At 48.1% G+C, this 19,121-nt stretch overlaps 6 protein-coding genes across 8 annotated transcripts; 3 read left to right on the top strand and 3 right to left on the bottom strand.

Moving 5' to 3' along the window:
- The first annotated feature begins 119 nt into the window (after positions 1-119).
- On the top strand, positions 120-3,100 carry PPTG_02674 (hypothetical protein). The gene has a single exon (XM_008893910.1). It carries the CDS (start codon positions 222-224, stop codon positions 2,643-2,645), a length of 2,424 nt encoding a protein of 807 aa, XP_008892158.1. The 5' UTR covers positions 120-221; the 3' UTR covers positions 2,646-3,100.
- On the bottom strand, positions 2,201-3,576 carry PPTG_02673. 2 transcript variants are annotated; one of them, XM_008893909.1, is made up of 5 exons: positions 3,445-3,576; positions 3,305-3,352; positions 3,108-3,240; positions 2,898-3,036; positions 2,201-2,817 (listed from the first exon to the last, which is right to left on the bottom strand). In XM_008893909.1, exons 1-4 carry the CDS (start codon positions 3,496-3,498, stop codon positions 2,906-2,908), a joined length of 366 nt encoding a protein of 121 aa, XP_008892157.1. In that variant the 5' UTR covers positions 3,499-3,576; the 3' UTR covers positions 2,201-2,817; positions 2,898-2,905. The 2 variants fall into 2 exon arrangements, with proteins under 2 accessions (XP_008892157.1, XP_008892156.1); XM_008893908.1 differs by having other exon boundaries at positions 2,898-2,975.
- PPTG_02672 lies at positions 3,544-8,415 on the top strand. Of its 2 annotated transcripts, XM_008893906.1 has the most exons (3): positions 3,544-7,310; positions 7,386-8,009; positions 8,091-8,415. In XM_008893906.1, the coding sequence occupies exons 1-3, from the start codon at positions 3,751-3,753 to the stop codon at positions 8,278-8,280; spliced, it is 4,374 nt and encodes a 1,457-aa protein (XP_008892154.1). In that variant the 5' UTR covers positions 3,544-3,750; the 3' UTR covers positions 8,281-8,415. The 2 variants fall into 2 exon arrangements, with proteins under 2 accessions (XP_008892154.1, XP_008892155.1); XM_008893907.1 differs by having other exon boundaries at positions 7,386-8,415.
- PPTG_02671 (hypothetical protein) lies at positions 8,232-9,729 on the bottom strand. Its single transcript, XM_008893905.1, has 2 exons — positions 8,737-9,729; positions 8,232-8,656 (listed from the first exon to the last, which is right to left on the bottom strand). Exons 1-2 carry the CDS (start codon positions 9,583-9,585, stop codon positions 8,441-8,443), a joined length of 1,065 nt encoding a protein of 354 aa, XP_008892153.1. The 5' UTR covers positions 9,586-9,729; the 3' UTR covers positions 8,232-8,440.
- Positions 9,730-13,011: 3,282 nt separating this feature from the next.
- On the top strand, positions 13,012-13,128 carry PPTG_20961 (hypothetical protein; the record flags this gene model as incomplete). The annotated part of the gene is made up of 1 exon (XM_008894388.1): positions 13,012-13,128. One exon carries the CDS (start codon positions 13,012-13,014, stop codon positions 13,126-13,128), a length of 117 nt encoding a protein of 38 aa, XP_008892636.1.
- A 1,190-nt stretch (positions 13,129-14,318) lies between these two features.
- Positions 14,319-14,771, bottom strand: PPTG_02670 (hypothetical protein; the record flags this gene model as incomplete). Its single annotated transcript, XM_008893904.1, has 2 exons — positions 14,319-14,576; positions 14,601-14,771. 2 exons carry the CDS (start codon positions 14,769-14,771, stop codon positions 14,319-14,321), a joined length of 429 nt encoding a protein of 142 aa, XP_008892152.1.
- Between the last annotated feature and the right edge of the window lie 4,350 nt (positions 14,772-19,121).

The following is a 19,121-nucleotide window of genomic DNA, read 5'->3' as shown; positions in this document are numbered from 1 at the left end:
TAATGTCTAGATCGTTATTTCACTGGCCAAAAAGCGACTCTACGCCCTTTTTACGCAGCAAATCGTGACCGTCTCTCATTCGCATGGTCTATGCACGGACATTTTCGCCATGGTCCATCAAGCCACACAGCATTCACCTGGCCGATTCGCAGACACAGGCGCTCGCTTTACCTCGAGACCAGCCTCCACAGGGCCTACGCGACGCAGTAGAGCGACGGGCGATGGCTTTGTGTATCCCCGAGTCGTCACAGAACGCGTCGGCTGCATCGAGTGTGACCAGCACGAGCGACAGCACCAATCCGTTCGGCCGCCGGCTGCTAACGAGTGTCGCCAGCTCCGCAAATGCAAGCGACGATGGCTACGTGCAGCTCGATACCGAGTTCCCTGGAGCTGTGGCCGTCTCCACAGCCGTTAACGCGCTGTCCCTGCTAGGCTTCGCCTTTATTCTCACCACATACCTGCTCTTCCCACCCGTGCGCAAGCAGCACTCGTCGCTGCTCGTGTGGGTTGCGCTAATGGGCATGCTATTCCACGGGACCGTGCTGGCTCAGACGTCCGCAACTTACGGTACTTGCTGCACCACGGCCCCCGTGGTCCAGCTCGCGCTACTCTCGCATGAACTCTACTTCTTCGCGCTGGCGTTCAACTTTTACTTCACTACCAAGTTCCCCTTCCGGTCATCGAGGTGGCTCAACCCAATCTACCACGTGGTGGTCTGGGGCACTAGTGTGGCTGTTACGATCGTAGCCTGGCAACTGGGAACAGGCAGAGTCAGCTCCTACGGGTACTGCTGGTACGCAGCTGAGGACGACAGCGACAATAACGATGGCGAGTTCATCTTGCTGGAAATCTTCTTCATCCCTGTCTGTGCCGGATACTGTGTGAGCATCGGCTGCTACATTCTAGCCACCAAACGTGTTCGACTCACCATGGGTGGGAACTCGAAAACCCGCACGAATCTGGACTCAATGCGCAGTTTCTTGTTCTGGAGCTTTTCACTCTGGATGGTCGTGACGATCCCCTACATCTTGCGGCATCGCAATGTGGTCACTACAAACTCAGATGGGGAGAAAGCTATTCGTTTCTTAGGACGCTTGGCGATCGCTTTTCTGGGTACAGGCAGCGCGATACTATGGACGAAATCCATGGGCGTACTAAATACATTTAAGCTATGGCGTCAACGGAACTGGGACGACTACTTCAAAGTATACGATGCCTCGTGGGTGCTTCGTCGCGAAATCTTGTACTTTGCTACGAAAGGAATCCAGCTGGGTGCGAGCAGCGCTAAGGGAATACCTGAAAACGAGAGTATCAACCCGAATGTCGAGTCGATCTTCTCTTTCACACAGAGGTCAGGTATTTTCCCGTGGCAGTTACGACTTGGTGCCGTATCACAGGCTCCAAGTGTGCTGTCATTCGAGCTGGACGGTGCTACATCCGGCCAGAAGGCGATCTTCCGTGACTTTGAACCTGAGGTCTTCCACGAAATTCGACGCATGTCTGGCATTACTCGCGAAAGCTATATCCAATCGTTCAAGGGGAGTACACGCGAGCGTTTCAGTGAAGGCAAGAGTGGTTCCTTCCTCTATTACACGGGTGACCAGACTTTCATCCTCAAGACATGCACCCCAGCAGAGCAGAAGTATCTCCTGTACATCTTACCCCAGTACATGGCTCACCTCCGTCGCAACCCGAACAGCTATCTCTGTCGCTATGTGGGCTGCCATGAACTGGTGATGGAGCATCACTCAGTTTTGTTCATCGTGCTGACGAACATTCTAAACAACCCAACTGTGAACATTGACGAGCTCTACGATCTCAAGGGCGCGTGGGTTGGTCGTCACCGAGGTGATTCACCTAGTGGAACTCAGCGTGTTTGCAAATTTTGTGGCCGTGATTTCGTGGTGGGTATGTCCGAGGAGGTGTGCTCTCAGAACCCAAATGCTGGGTTCGGGCATGCGGAGTTTGTCGTAGGAAAAGATCTGAACTGGTCGTGTCGTCGCCTTGGTCTTCCCACTGATGTTGCTGAGCAGTTAGGCAGTCAATTATATGCCGACACTGAATTTTTGCAGCGTATGAACTCGATGGACTACAGTCTAGTGATTGGCTTGAGTCGGCATAAATCAATCTCGACGTCTAGTGGTGGTGGAACAGTACTCTCACGGAGCGGTGGCCCACCTGTGAAGGGAAAGCTATTTGTTGGTGGGAACAGCAGTGACGAGGCAGGCTATTTGGAATCGCTGAGCCCTAATGGTGCTACACTTCAAGGACTTAGCCGCCCTAGGGGAAACCTAACGACATTCTCTGCGGACGCGTGCGTCGTGAACATGGGTATCATTGATATTTTGACTCCCTGGTCGTTCAAGAAGAGCCTAGAGCGCTGGGTACGCGTGCGACTGCAGTGTCGTGACGCGAAGGGAATTTCGTGCATGAAGCCCATTCCTTATGCCGACCGCTTCCGTCGTAACGTGATTGACACCGTCATCTTCGGTCGTCGTCTAGGTTCTAAGAGACGTCATCCAGAAAAGCAGCAAGGAGAGTCGATTATGGTGGATTTTACGAGCATGTCCATGGACGTGAATTTCTCTATGGACATCGCGAATTTGTCAATGGATACGACGTCAAACCTCTCCATGGAGATATAGAACTCCATGTCTGTCACAAGCTCCGTACAACATCCACACACCGCAGCGGAATGCTGCCACTGCCACTGCCACGATTCTCGACCGTCGTTGGATGGGATTTACTGAAGACTAACGCAGTAGACCGTGAGCACGCAGGTCATGGTCGCGTTCTCCCATCGAATCGACACGCTTCCTGAAATCCAGAGGACAAACATGTAAATAACTGTGTCAATCGATGCAGTCCAGGCTATTGCGTCGACATCCAGTACTCACCGTCGCGTTCAGCGTCCCAGAAGCACGACGAGTTGGTGTGGTATCCAGCGTTTCTCTTCTGCAGGATCGTGCAGTTCACTGTAGCAGCCCAACACATGGGCTTTTGTTAGCTTGCGTACGTACTCAATTTTACCCGTAACTATTTAACACCATTGCAAACATCTATCAAAGCGTAGCCCTGATACATGCATGCATCAATTACCTACGTACCAATGTATTTGAATCCAGCCGAACCGTTGGCCACACCCTTGAGCTCCTTCAAACACTGCGACGAGATGTCGGTCGTCCACTCATGCACATCCGCAGCGTGGTAAGTGTGACCAGACAAAACCTTCTCGGGGATCTACATGCAGCATTAGAACGCGTAAGTCTTGCGTGCTTAAGGGCTTAAAACGCGTGTTTTGGACCTCCTGGGTGATCTTCTTGACTTCGTCCTGAATCTGGTGGAACTCGTACTGTAGCATTGGCAGCCAGATACTATAGTCAGTCTCGTGGTGTAGTAATTAATGCGCAATATTTGTTGCAACATGCCGTGAAGGGCACTCACCGCGGCGTTCTCCATGATGATCTTCCGGCGCTTAAAAGGGCGACCGCAACTCATGCACAAACTTGAGTTCACATGCTTAAGTTCGCATTTCTAAATCTCATTAAGTTCGCACTCTTTGAACCACAAAGAAGCAAGCTACGTCGCCGATTGGGAGCTGCGTCTGTGACCGAGCTGCTATCGCCCATTCCAGTGTACCGTACCTTCTACAAGCAGTGTCATCTCCTCAGCTCGTGTCTTGGGCGTTGAATAGCGTGATTTTGGTGCTCTCACGTGGACTCTCACGTGGACCGAATAACATTTTAATCGATGGCAGTGACGTCGCAGTCTCCCGCATTCGCGTCGCCACGGGTTTCGACTACTACCAACGGTTATGAACCTCTCACTATGAACGGAAACAGGCTGAGTGAGCGTGCAGGTGGACTCCGCTTCGCTCAAAATGCGGAAAAGGTCAAAGCTACCGACAAGCAGGACGAGCCTCCAACGCCCATGGACATTGTGCCGTGGCGGATGCGCGAGCGCATGAAGACGATGGACGTGGCGCTGGTTCTGTGTCTAAACATCGGAACGGACCCGCCTGACGTGGAGAAATCCACGCCTTGTGCTCGTAAGGAGTGCTGGGTGGACCCGTTCTCTATGCCAGCCAAGAAGGCTATTGAGACCATTGGCAACACGCTGCAGTCGCAGTACGAGCGCTGGCAGCCGCGTGCTCGCTACAAACAGAGCTTGGACCCAACGGTGGAGAAGATCCGCGAGTTGTGTGTGAACCGACGAAGACTAGCCAAGCACGACCGCGTGCTGTTCCACTACAATGGCCACGGCGTACCTCGACCAACACAGAATGGAGAGGTCTGGGTGTTCAACAAGAGTTACACGCAATATATCCCGCTGCTAGTTTACGACCTGCAGTCATGGGTGGGGACACCATCGATCTATGTGTTTGACTGCTCGGCGGCAGGAGTGCTGTTGAGCCACTTCACGTCGCCTCCGACGACTCAAGCTCAAACACACGGACGAAATGGAAGTCCGTCTGCTAATGAAGCCATTGTGCTGGCCGCTTGCGCTGCCGATGAGCTGCTGCCGATGAACCCGGAACTGTGTGCCGACGTGTTCACATCGTGCTTGACAACTCCAATTACTGTCGCGTTGCGGTGGTTTATCTCGCAGAACGAACTCTCGATGGCGCACCTGGATGCCAGCTTCATTGAACGTATCCCTGGAAAGCTGACTGACAGAAAGACACCTTTAGGCGAGCTGAATTGGATCTTCACAGCAATTACCGATACGATTGCGTGGAATATGCTGCCTCGTGAGCTATTCCAGAAGCTGTTCCGACAGGATTTACTTGTAGCGTCACTTTTCCGTAACTTCTTGTTAGCAGAGCGCATCATGAAGTCTGAAGGTTGCTCGCCGTGCTCACTTCCAGCTTTACCACCAACAAATCACCACTCGCTGTGGCGCTCATGGGATTTGGCGGCTGAGGTGTGCTTAAACCAGCTCTACAAACTGTCAAACCCGTACCCGAATGTTGACATGAGCTTTCAGCCTTCGCGGTTCTTCGCAGAACAGCTCACAGCGTTCGAGGTGTGGCTGCAGTTCGGATCTTCGGAGAAGCCACCGCCACAACAGTTGCCTATGGTTTTGCAGGTGCTTTTGAGCCAAGTTCATCGTCTTCGCGCACTCGTGCTACTGAAGAAGTTCCTTGACTTGGGACCTTGGGCAGTGAATTTGGCACTTTCTGTTGGAATATTCCCGTATGTACTCAAGTTGCTCCAATCTCCAGCGAGTGAGCTTCGTCAGGTACTAGTCTTCATCTGGGCAAAAATTCTGTCTCTGGACTCAAGCTGCCAAGTGGATCTTGTTAAGGATGATGGTCATTCCTACTTCATATCACATCTCGCTGCCGGACTCCACAACGGTGGAGGGAATCAGAGTGCCTACAGTGCTGCGAGTAGCATGATGCCTGCTGAGCAGAAAGTAATGGCGGCCTTCATTATCTCAGTGATTTGCAACAAGAACTTACCTGGCCAAAAGAGCTGCTTGCCACAATATTTACACAAGATTTGCATCAATCTGCTTCAGGATCCCGACGAAGAAGTACGCAAATGGATTTGTTTGTGTCTGGCGAAATTGTGGGAAAACTTTGACGACGCAAAGCGTATTGTGATCGAAGACAAGGTGCCTCGGATACTTGGCTCCAAGCTGCGCGATGATCGCCCAGAAGTGCGTGGTGCTGCTGCCTATGCACTCGGTACTTTAGTTGGCTTCCAATGTGACCCCAATACAAGCGGAAAGCATGTCGATATGAATCGCTTAGAAGATTTTTTCCGACAGCGAGCACACGACGATATCATCGTAGCTTTGGAACTGCTGCGTGGTTGTCGGGATGGATCTCCATTGGTACGTCGGGAGAGTGTGCTGGCTCTAGCAAATGTTATCCTGCACAACTACCACCAACCACGTTTCGAGTTCGTAGCCAAACACTTTAAGAACCAGCTAGTTAGCACCCAAGCCACTTCTCCTGCCGACCACAGATCTTCTCCGGTTGAATTGGACTTTCAGGGCGGTAATGAAGCACGAAACTCGCTTGAGAGTATCAACGACACGAATTTCCAAGGCGGTGCAGACATATTCGTGGACGAGGAGCTGCTGGAAGAGATTGGAGAAGATGCTAAGTACTATGCGCAAATTTGGCATGTGCTCAAGGAAATGCAATCGAGAGACCCGTTTCCGCATGTGGTGGACGCCGTTAAAGCGATTGTCAGCTTCGTAAATGCTAGCATCTTGGAAGCTGAGCAAGATCAACTGCGAGAAAACAGTCAGACAGGAAGCGTGCTAGCTTCCCCTCCACGTAGTGCAAATCCTGAAAATCTCTCAGCTATGCGTGCAGAGAGAAATACTGGCGCTGCGTCTCCGTTTCGACGAGAAGTGTCTGTGCCCGGGTTGGCCAACAACCAGGTTCAGCGAAATGAAGAACGATTTGGTGTTTCCTCGGAAAATGCAGCACTCACCTCGGCGAATTCTGAACAAGGAAGCTTGATCAGAACCCCAGATACACACATGCAACCTGCTGCACCTACTCCGAAAGGACTAAGATCAGTTGTATCGGTGGGAAACTTCCAGCAGTATCAAAACAAGTTCCAACAAGGGTCTGGCAATATGCTGGCCACTAGGGATAGCCACGTGATGCCTCCTCCCACCAGCGCAGGCAGTAACATGATGCAAGGGCAATATCTTGGACAAACCTCTTCTCCAATGGGGGGATACAGAGTACCCAACAGTGGTCTGCCGGGCGAAGGAGGCATGGGAGGCTATCCAGTCCATGTACCTCCTCCAATGGAACGTTACGGCCGCCATGAAGACTTTCCACCTGCCCTGGTGTCAACTTGCTATGAACGACACAAAACTCACTTCAATGACCCGATTCTGGAGCCTGTACAGGAGGACGAGGACCCACTAAGCGAAAAGGGTGCTGAGAGATGGGAACGTTGTCGTCGCTACAGCCGCATTCGCGGTGCAGCTATGAAGCTCGCACCAGGTTTCTCGTCTCCTCGAAGTTCTACGACACAGAAAGCTGGCTTAGGTCTGCGGGACGCTAGTCTGCACAACCCACCTCCTTACCCACCCATCGAGTATGATTCTGCGCGTCGTGTGCCCACTCTTGGTGACCAGGAAGAAGTAAAGGAGTTTACGATGAACCTCCGTCAGCGGGCCGTGCTGAATAACGACGCGGAGATGACATCACTGTTGCTGTTCCACCCGTACGAAACGATGCTGCTTGTTGCGGACGAGAAAGATCAAATCTCACTTTACAACTTCGAGGAAACGGAGACGAAGGTGTTGACTTTCGGGAACAAAAATCCACCCGGGTAAGTTCATTGTCGATCTGATGGACATATCGAGCATGGCTAATGTCTTGTTCTACGTATTTCGTTTTTCCACAGCTCACGGTTGACATCTTTGAACTGGATCAATGAAACCGAGGAGAGCCTTCTGACGTGCGGCTCTGACGACGGTGTGATCAAGATTTACCACGGGTTGCACAGTCCCCATCCATCGATTGGCAGTCCAAAACTCTTATCGGCGTTCGTCGCGGTGCCTGATCTTGTGCCTGGAACTCGTGGATCGGGTCTAGTGATGAACTGGCAGCAAGACGCTGGCATGATATATGCTGGTGGTAACTCGAGTATGCTCCGTGGCTGGGATTTGCGACAAGAAAAATGCACCATCGCGCTTCCTACTCAAACGGACTCTTGTATCACGAGCATGGCGAGCGATAAGAGTATTCCAGAGACGCTAGTAGCAGGTTTTGGTGATGGCACTTTGCGAATTTTTGACGCACGCAGCAGACCGGACTATGCAGTCAAAACTATCATGAAGGAACATACGTCGTGGGTGGTGCAAACGCACATATACGCCGGCAGGAATGAACTTCTCACCGGATCTGTGACTGGTCAGTTGAAGTTTTGGGATATGCGATATCCAAAGAATAGTGTGAAATCTCTGGAAGCGCATCGATCACCGATGACTGCCCTCGCCGTTCACGACTATGCCCCGATATTTGCAAGGTACGTTTGACTGCATGACCGTAGAACCTCTCGGGGTGATACTTACTTCCTCGTTCACTTTATTTTTTTTTACCGTGTCAGTGGTTCGCACAACCAGTTTATTAAAGTGTTCCGGAGTGACGGTGAGCAGTTGGCGCTCATCCGCTACCACGAAGGATTCCTGGGCGAGCGAATTGGTCCCGTTTCGTGCTTGGCGTTCCATCCGCATCGACTTTTCTTGGCTGCAGGTGCTACCGACTCCGTAGTTGCTGTTTATTCAAGCGACAAGTAGTCTTGATCAAAAGATCAATGAAGGGTTCATAATAATTTCTCCATGTCTGCTAGTAATTCAAGAAACGTGATAATGCAAACTCGTTCGTCTTTGTTGATAAAAAAGAATCAATGCTCATGAATTGCGCGCATGCATCGATCACCGCCGATCCGCCCTCCGCTTAGTTGCTGTTCACAGGGAACTCCGGGAGCGTAGCGCTCGGGAAACGGTCGCGGTCGTGCTTCGCGCTGAAGTCGGTGTTCGGTCCAGCAGGGACAATGCCGAACGTGTTGAGGTGAGTGTGCGAGCCGTAGTAATGGAACTTAATGTGCTGCATGAGAATTTTGCTGTCGATCGACTTGACCACGGGCGGGAACTGGAAGATATCCCGCGTGTACTGCAACAACCACAACAAAATCCTCAACGTTAGATCAATTCCGTCAACAGATGTAACCAAATACAAGAATGGCCACTTACGTTGAGCAGATTCGGGTATTCCTTAATCATCTTCTTGTTTGTCTTGAAGTGCACGTGGTAGACTTCGTCGAAGCGAATGAGTGTAGTGAACAGACGAATATCCGCCTCCGTGAACAGATCCCCCATCAGAAATCGCTGCTTGGACAGGATCTCCTCCACTCGATCGAGGCTCTCGAACAGTTTGTTCACAGCCTCGTCGTACGCGACTTGCGTTGACGAGAAACCGCACTTGTAGACGCCGTTGTTGATGTCATTGTAGACCCACTCGTTGATCTCATTGATCTGCTCGCGGTACTTGGCCGGATACAGATCCACCTGGGACGGCACGATAGCATCGAACGACGAGTTGAACATGCGGATGATGTCGGCGGATTCATTAGAGACGATAGTCTTCTTGACCTCGTCCCACAACACGGGCACCGTGTAGCGCGTGTTGCCCTCAGAGCACATCTCGTACAGGTCACGCACGTACTGCGCGTTGTTGATCGCGTCCGGGATGGCGCCCTCGGATGAATACTGACCATGCCCTGACGGGCCAGCAAGCCACGGGGTCTTCTTGGGATCAGCAAAGGCCCAGCTCATGTGCTGATCCTCCGGGTCATTGGGGCGCGTGCGCTGGAATACTGGATGCACGATCGACAGACCGATGATATCTTGCAGGCCTTTCACGTAGAGTGTGATCAACGTGCGATGCGCCCACGGACAGGCTAGTGAAATGTACAAATGGTATCGGTTCGCCTCAGCGGGGAACTCGGCATCGGCATTGGGCTCGATCCAGTTGCGGAACTTGCTCGGGTCGCGTACGAACGTTCCCTTCTCGGAAACAGCCCACGTGCTCTTGGTCGTCATAATTAGAATTGTTTTGGTGCTGTTGGCTTGGTAGTCTTTGAGCTTGATGCTTCGGCGATCTTTCCACCTCTTTGGCTACTTGCTGCCTGGACGGTGGATTCGAAAGTGACGTCAACGAAGTGGATCGCAGCAGCTCGTTTCGGTAATCAGTGCCGCAACTGGTGATGCGCTGTTTCCGAGCCTCTGATTGGTGGAGACCAGAAGTTTACAAATCGAGGCGTTTCAAATCTGACGTGACCCAAGTGAGAGACTTGAATTCTAATAGTGGGAATTCCCGCACGATGTAAGTAACTTAGAGCAGTAGTTGAGTAAAACTAACCGTAAATCCTTTCCAGACCAAAAATATAAATTGCTTTGCTCAAACAGGCCAGAAAGTAAATAAGTCACTAAAGCTGCATAAAATGTTAAATAACGGGTCCATGTTGCTTTATTTCAATTAAACGGACGTATTTTGACATTCCCTTTAAAAAAAATCTGGAGGTGGCATAAATGCGTAACAAAAAGGTTGTCATCGGAGTTTCGTAATTTTTACACTCCGCGACAAAGCTATAACCCCAATATTTTCTGTCCTGGAAAAAGGACCAGAATCCGTTCAAATACGACGGTAGCCTCATGTTTGTGGTGGAACGTGCAGTTACGGCGAAAATTGACTTGAGTTTTGCGTTGGTGACCGTTCGAATGGACATTTGCTATGCATAACAAATAGAAACTCATCGACAATACGTATTAATAATGGAGCGATTCCCGCAGTTGTTTGAACGCATTTGAATTCTAAACGAAACGATGTCCTTTTTCAAAATCCAAACTCGTTTGAGTTGAAATATGAACGGGGGGGGGGGGGGTACCCCCTCTTTCAGACTTATTCTTTTGAACATGACGAAGAGCGGATTTAGGATCTTGAACGGGCTGCGGGAATCGCTACAATAACCATTGCGATACTAAAAGCAACCTATTTACTGGATTTTTTCTCTTGAATTCAGGACAAAAATCAAAGCTCTAAATTATTAATGACATTAGCTTGCTCTTCACATTCGAAGGACTCCAGCAGATGCAGTGACATAATATATATTATATACCAAATACACCATGTCAGTACGTTATCATAGAATGTAAAATTAAAAAAAAATACATCACATCTCGCGCAACCAAGCGGAGGTGTGCACTATGTTATCAGATTGTTGCACTTTGTCGATTTCTATTGATAAATAGCCAAAAATGGAACGCGTTTAAGTATAGATTTAAATCTCTCAAGTACGAAAATGCGTTTTTTTTACCGGGCGTAACTCGAAAACTACGCGTGTTCGAAGGCCCTACAGCCCACGATTATTCTTAGAATATTGTTGTCTATACGTAGCCATCACGATTCAACCGTTTTCAAAGTAGTAGTAGTTTCAAATCTTGGTTCGCCTTATCGTAAGAGGATACCCATGTTAAAGTAATTTGTGAATTAATTTTTTGATCCTATTTTCGTCCAGAGAGGCGATGGTTGGTTTGGGAGGACAGAGACTCTTTCCAATCAGAAATTAGGACATTTTAGGATTTAAAAATTTCCTAAATATTCTACATTTTGATTTGATGATACTAAGGTCAAACCAAGGTGAGTAGGTGGCATGCGTGGCCAAAGCAAGCCGCGCGGGGTACTCTCGAAGCTGGGCCAACCGGTATTTGCGAAGACAAGTCAGGAATGAGCTCCGCTTTGAGCCGAGCATTACACAGGCCAGTTGAGAGAATCATTTTTTTAGGAGAGTTTTGAATATTTAGAACACCTTAGGACTGGTGTCGAGTGTAGGTTTTTTTTTAGTATAGTAATATTGTGTTCATTGCATCAGTGGGAGCTGACTTACGAGACTTTGAAAAGCTTGCCCCTTACAGTACTAAGCTATTATCAACATGAGCTAAAGGTTTGGCTTCATTACGTTCGCTTTTTAAATTTCTATAAGCCATGGCGACTGCTCGTCAAATGTGTGCGCAGATGCGAAGCAGACGTAGGGTAATAAATACTTACGCACCAGCGTCACTCTTGCGGGTGAGCACAAAGTAGCTTGCAAAAAGGATATTCCAGCCTTCGTGTAGCCCTATATATTGTTAGGGGTTATTTTCGCTGAAGAGGCGAGGTGAAATTTTAAAATTATAAGTTTCTCAAGAAAACATAGAAATTTGATGTAGCACACATCGCTTCTTCAAACAACTTTGTGAAGACCGCCAGTCACAAAATGTATAAACATGATTGTGTGTTCGTTTAGCCAAAATCGGTGGACTCTGGACACAGGCGACATTTGCGAATTGAGTATTGGGGGGGGGGGGCAATTGAATTAGAATTGGTTAGGCTGTTCAGCCAACTAAAGCTGTGATCCCAGTAAAATTGAGGATGTAGGGGATAAGCGTTTGTCATAATTTTATCTAGAAATAACTAGAAGATGCATTTTAGGCATGTTCTGCCAATCATAACGATCCAGAGATGACAGATGATACGAGCAAGATTCTGCATTATTTTGATTGGATGACATACAACTATGTAGATTTTGAGACCGAGATGCAAAAAATCTAAACTAACGTATAGGGGCTTGACAATTTTATTTTGATATTTCATTGATCAGCAAAGTGCTCGCTACTTAAATAAAAGTGTATATTCTCCGCGTGAGAAGCGTTACCGCAACCATAGTACGACAAGACGACTAAAAATATAGCAACCTTATGGTATAGAGCGACTACAAAACCCTATGATTTGGGATAATTAAGCGTTATCTCCCTAGGTTCAGATGTTCCAAACACTTGGCTACACTAAGTATGGGGGACGACGTCCTCCGGGGTTACAGCTCATCGTGGATAACTACGTGCTATAACTCAAAGTCAAATGTGCAGTTTCAAAGCTATCGTGAAACTCCTGTGCTGCAAATGGAGCTCGAAGAGAGCGCGCACGCGTCCTTGGATCGCTGTCGAGGCGCACATCCAGCCAAAACTATTTGAGCGTATGCGCCAAAGCACCGCGAGTTGTAATCATGGTGTGGTAGAATAGGATTTAACGAAAAACCGCGATACCAAGTTACCGCTGCGAAGATGCGTCTGTTCCTACGTGAAGAAGCGGTTGATCGGTAGGTGCATGTTAAGGGCTCAGAGCGAGAAGTTGGTGTGGTTAGAGTCGAAAAGTATGTGAACGCTATCCTGGATCATGAAGGATTACAGAATATAGAACACTACTGATGATCATGGAACAGGGAAAACTAGTCACTTTGGACTCTGTGAATTTGGGTCATGTATTAAACACCGCAATACTGAGGTATGTTCTATCGGAGCACTCGCTTTGTATTTCTTCTTTCGATCGTGTGTGCAAATGGAGGCGATACCAAACTTCCTAGAACCTGAACGTTGTACGACAACAAGGTTCTCCAGTCAGAGCAGCAACTTCATTAACGTACCGTGCTCATCATGAAGCTACCATCAAAGTCTTTACTGCGCTCGGGATGCCCTCAAAAGCAAAGACGCACGCAGCGCGAGGGCCCGGAGCCAGGAGAGCTGAGCTTGCTGGAGCAACGGAATCACTAATCCGGCGGTTAGGGGGATGGAATTCGTCAGCAATGGAGGAGTGTTGTCTGAGTGGTTTACCGCGGGAAGCTATGAGGTCGTTCGCTAGATCCCGCCTGACCAACGTTTGTTTTACTTGGAGCGTGCTGCCCCATCGCCACCTGAAAGTTTCAGCGTAAGTCTTTCCTGTCACAGAGAAGTATTTGTAAGCATACACACAACTCAGCACCCCATGTTGCAACCGGAGGCTGTTTAAACTTGCTATTTTACCTTCGTGTAGTCTTCTTCCAAGATGCGGTTCTGCTACGTGGTACTCATCCACCCCACAAACTTTGGCCTTGCTATCAGTCCAACACCAGCTCGTTCGAAGCATTTGCTACAAAATTGAAGTCAAAAATGGTAACGAATAAATCACCACAAGTCATGCATTTGCAAGATATTATTCCAGGTTTAATGGATCACCTAAAGCAACCGCACAGGGCAACGCTCGATCGCATTGACAACTAAACTAGTGAAGTTGGAGCGTCGGTATTCAGTATTAAAAAAGCTACGTCTCAACTCATCTCGGGAGCTACTGCCGTTCGCATGACCGTCGACTGGGGAACAAAAACTTCTTTGCCTCCTGTGGCTCCTCAACGAAACCTTGTGCATATAACTCGCAAGCTGGAGAGATCGCTGAAGAATGTTCATCAAGTGTGGCAAGAGTGGACAAAAGGGATAAACGGAGGTCTACCTGTGCGTGAACTGGAGCAGCGTCACGGCTCAAGTTGGCGCAACACCTTTGCAGAGAAGCGCTTCTTATTCCGGCGGAAGCGTATAATTGATCGATTGAAACCAGCCTCGAGAATATACTGAGAGCCCAGATCGAGTTGTTGACTTGCATTCTCGCATTGAGGAGAACGAGGAAAGCGTTTACGCTTTGGCTTCTGAATTAGGCCAAATTGGTCTGATACACGAGAGAGAACTATCGCCTTTTGGAGTTCTGCTGGAGATGATAGTTAGCAGACTGATCGTAAACACGCTATGGCAGCTGTATAATAGGTTAATACAGCTTTCGCTAACTACTTTAGCCCCTTAGGTAGTTTATCATGAATAGTCTTCGTCTTGTCAGCAGTACCACGAGTCCTACGGGATTTTTGTGGTAGCTACAGTATCAACCATAACATTCGCAGACGTGTAGTTTGCACGTCACTCCTGGAGACATTGCTATCCTACCAGCGAAGATTCATGGCAACATAGCTGTAAACCTGGGCCATAACAAATACTCCACAGCTCGCAAAGTCGGGCTGCTGCGGAACTTCGACCCACGTAATGGGACCAATGCTTAGTTTGATAGCAGGTGTAGAAGCTTGACACCATTGCTTCGCGAAAGCATGAAGGTCTTCCATAGCAAGTCTTTTCTCGTGATCCTCGCTGCCTTTCCAAACATCCTCCATGTCCTCGTGGCATTCTTCATCGATAAAGGGTTCCTACAGGTAAGGATGCATTCGTACGATGTCTGTGTTTCCTGCATAGCGCAGAGCCAAGACAATGATCCCCCAGCGGCTTTCCTTCTGGTTGATAGGCTGAATGATGAACTTGGTAGCAGTAATAGGTATGACCGGTGGTTTTGTCCACGCGTTAGTCGATGTGAACGGTGCCAGCATGTAGCACTTCTCTGCCATGGTACCAAGCGCTTCCAAGCAGCAGTCAATTGGGCTGTCATTGAGCCATCTCTTACATAATGCACCCACCACGTCTCAAATGTGAGGAAGCATTCACCAGAATGCGTCAGAAATCCCGAGCTTTGCGCGAGACGGTTTCCACAGGAAATAAGCTTTGTCTGCCTGAGCTGCTTCGATTTAAGCGTGGCCTCCCTCGTGGCTTTGGATTGGCAGCGTTTATGATTACGATTTGCCCACTACTGCCGACGAATCGGGAGATGCAGGTGTAGTCGATGTTATAGAGCAGTCTTTCTCAACTTTCTTGTGATCTCTTGCAGCAATTTGGGTGAGCTTTGCGGAATCTTGCTGCTCCTGTGCAAAAACAAAAACGTTCTCTCGCAACACTTGTTCTTGGTTTGTTGGCACAACTCCTATTTTCTGCGTCGGTGTGACACCGTTGCTGTCACTGTACCATCCGTTCCATCTTCGCTATTTTCTTGTGCAATCGCCATAGCTTCCTCGAATTAAAACCACGACTCCACATCTGCATTGTCGTCCTCATTTTCGTCGTTGTCTCCAAATGCACTCGTAGCTACCTTCCTTCCTCTCAAACCAACATCGACAGTCTCCTTCCAGGCTTAAAGTCCTTGGGGGAAAATCTGCGCTAGAGAGTTTGAGAAGATGTTGTAACAGTTGCTTAAGCATCGCCTTCACGTAGGTATATTTTTCAGTGGACGTCACTACAACTTGGTTTGCACTATCATCTGCGTAGGCGTGCATTGCGTTGCGGGACTTCCGTTTGGAATCGTTTGATGCGCCACTGTCATTAGGCAATCTTATCTGCTTCGGCAACCTTAACTTTGACATATCCACAATAGATTGCAATGCGTCTGGCTCTGAAGCAATCCCCTCCTTGGTATCTAGGGCGTCAAAAGTACTCCACCGTACACTGATATGTCTGGTAAGACGCGAAAACCGTGACCTTCACTTGCTTCATGCTTAATGTGGCAGCATGGCAAGTGGTGGCTTGTATAAAACAGGCAGGTACACACCCAATCCACATCGTCACACTCGTATACTTGCTGCATGAGAAAAACGTTTTATTGCGACGCGCTTTCTCACGCTTGCCGCATGATTCACATACTTTTCCATTTCCTTTTTCATCTTGTCCAGCACATTTGAAGATAGCCTCCTTCCTACAGCTTTCAGGAATGCTGGTAGTGTCTGGGGTAATCGAGTGGAAGGGTGCTAGCCAATTTCAGCAACAATCTGCCGCGTGATGATCATCTGATGCTACAGTAAACCGTCAATCGTCTTGACGATTCGCGTCTTAAAGCCAAGCTGCATTTTCAAGTATTACCAGTTGAACTCGATCCTGTTTGTTGTCGTATTCCCCGCCGTGAAGTGTTTATCCCGAAAGTAGTTCGACGATATCGAGTGGCAAGAAATTCAATTCTTCTCGAAGTTGGCGAAGAAGCTGATTCCCCTTGGCTCGTTTGCAGTACTTGTTCAATTCGTCATATCCGTCGTCCTGCGTGCGACTTCTTAAGCACATATGAATTAGAAAACAGGACAGTAGAATGCTTGTTCTGTTAGCTCACTTATCAATAAAACAGTGGCGTCATTAGCTCTTGAAGGTCGTCTATCTGAGTAACCTTGGGTCCAAACACTTTACGCTTCATCAACTTTTACAGTAGGTAATATCGTGGAATTGACAGGGCAATACGTGAGCGCTCAAAGAGCACCCACCAAGAACTTTCCGCTCGACAAAATCTTTGTCGATCACCACGCTCCTCACGTGTTTTTTTTTTCTTTGAAGTATGGTGAAGTATTCCAGGGTCATTTTAATGATGACGGCGCAGTCTTTCAGACAAAAAATTAATCGCAGGGAAGCCTTTATCCGTACACGCCGTTGCGACCAAGCCCCCCCCCCCCCCCCATACAGCAAAAACAGTCAAAACGTGAATAAAGGTTGTTATAACACGATAAGGTTGGGGGTGGGGGGGGGTTGCGTTAAGTATAAGGTTGCTTAACCACATACAACTAGATGATAATTCAGATTGTTTGTGCCATGAGTGACGTCCATCGTCAAACTTTCTGCCCCTGCTCAAACATCATCTTCTGCACTTGCGTTTGCATGATCACACCACTCACAACATCCTTCTGATCTTGGATAAAGATCCAAGATTCGGCCCATGATACTTCGGACAAGGTTTCTCGTTTCTGCGACGGCACTTTGCATCCTATGCAATGATAGCACGGAGAACCAGTTAGATAAGTAAGATAACTATAAATAGCACAGTAGTTAAAGCTGCTAACCAATGCGGTCGTTCAAGAAGTCGGTGATGTGCGTAAAGAAAATACGCGCATGAGTTAAAGTCTTCACGTCGTCCACGTTTTGATTGTCAAGCAGGAGCGTATCAAAGGTCAAATAGACGCTTGAGTATCGCCGTTATGGTGAGAATGTGTGTGGTTCTGCAATAGAAGTTATTCATGTCAGTAGCGTATGCAAACCTATAATAAAGAGTATTTTTCCTTACCTGGTTACGTACTGCAATCTCGTAGTCGTTACCCAACACTCGACTCACAGTGGGTCACTGTCAGTGGCCTTTAGACGTGCCGTGCATTTACAATACCGCTGCCTGCGGTTGCGCTGCCCCTTCGACCTCGACTTCTGGAAAATTCCGTGGGTGCATCGATACATGATTTGCGAGTACCCAAATGTCGCAGGAATTTTGATCTTGGTGTACCCTAACGACGGACATGCAACTCGGTTTTCTGTCCTGGTTATAATTAGTGTCGTATATATGGGTTTACTGGTTAACAAACAATGGAATAATGGGGCAACCCACCCTAATCGGAAAATACTGGAATGAAGATGTAAATCGTATTAACAGGGAAACTCGTGCTCGGCTACGCTGGACATCAGGCTTGCTGGTGTCTCAGAACCACACGCGCTAACAATTAAATATAATTGACTTGTAGGTAGATGCTTACGGCGAGTTTGACGGCTGGTCCGAGTCGGTCGCTCTCGTTTCAACTTATAGCTTTATTATGTAATAATCATTAACAATCTACGAAAACACATAGTATTGATATTTAGAGCTGTTGCTCTATTTGTAGGTGCATTCGTCTAATTCTGGTTCTTCCAAGAGAAAAAAAATATTTCGTAGAGGTCAGTGGAAACCCACCATCAGCTACTCGTTGAGTACATGTGAACGTGTTTGGTTCACGGCAACTTCAACCAATTTTAAAAAAATCATCACGCTGTAGTGATAGTGAAAAGCAAACCTTCAACCGATAGATGTGAGCTTCTGTACCTGTAGAAATAAGTATCCGTGCCATTTTTCATATACGTTCTGGTAGTTTTGCTATGGTATTTCTAAATGACCCATATCATTATTACAGAACCAAATCAGAAAGGCATATGTATTATCAGAATATGAGCTCAATACTAGATATACTCTTAGTAATACTCGCAGTCCCTATCCCCGCTGCTTCAATCTTCATCCTCACCAGCGTCGGCTAAGTCGTCAATCCTTTTGTAGACGGACATCTCCTCGTTATCAAAGTTTTCACGTAAAACAAAGGAATACAAGCTTCTCGACTGATGCGTCTTGAAGGCGGTTGCTGACCTGGGAGTGAAGTACCTCATCAGCCAAGAAGCTCGACAAGTACTCATAATAATATTACAGCGTAAGCAATTTGAAAAACCCACTTTAACAAGTATTTGGGTGATGAAAAGGGTTAGCATTATCAAAAACAAAAGCCGGCTTGTTAACAGCCCTGGCCCAAATAGCATCTCTCAACTCGCTCAAGATTTAGTCCCTAAACTGCTAAGCAACGGCCGCTTGTTTCATTCTCTTATTGCGGGTCGAGCGCTGATCTAGTGCACTCGCAAAGGTTGGGTGTCTACACGAATGCAGATTCTACCACACGTCTAGCCCCGCCAAACAAAAACTCACAACAACAGTTGTTCGTGTAGTACACCACAAAAATGGGTCGCTGTGTTGACCCGAGCCCTCCATTTGCCTAATGTGGTGCGATGCTGCGATTTCCAAATCACGACACACTCGTCACATGTTTTGCTTTTGCATGAAAGTCACTGTGTGATCCCCAGTTCATACACCACACCACACGACCCGTCTCAAGTTAACACGGCGGCACAGCAAAACACATGTCGCTGTCGTGAATTTTAGCTTAAGCTTCTGCAGACTCCAGTATCGTCACTTCATGTCACAACACCATTTCGATGCTGCACGAAGACTAGATCGTCTGCGACTTACACTGGGAATACATGTTCTTAGAACTTTTAATCACATACTAAGTACGATATTTTGGATGTTGTCCGAACGTTGACCCATTTACGTT

The sequence above is a fragment of the Phytophthora parasitica genome, assembly GCF_000247585.1.
Source record: "Phytophthora parasitica INRA-310 unplaced genomic scaffold supercont2.2, whole genome shotgun sequence".
Taxonomy (NCBI): domain Eukaryota; phylum Oomycota; class Peronosporomycetes; order Peronosporales; family Peronosporaceae; genus Phytophthora; species Phytophthora nicotianae.
This window is presented reverse-complemented; position numbering and strand designations above follow the sequence as displayed.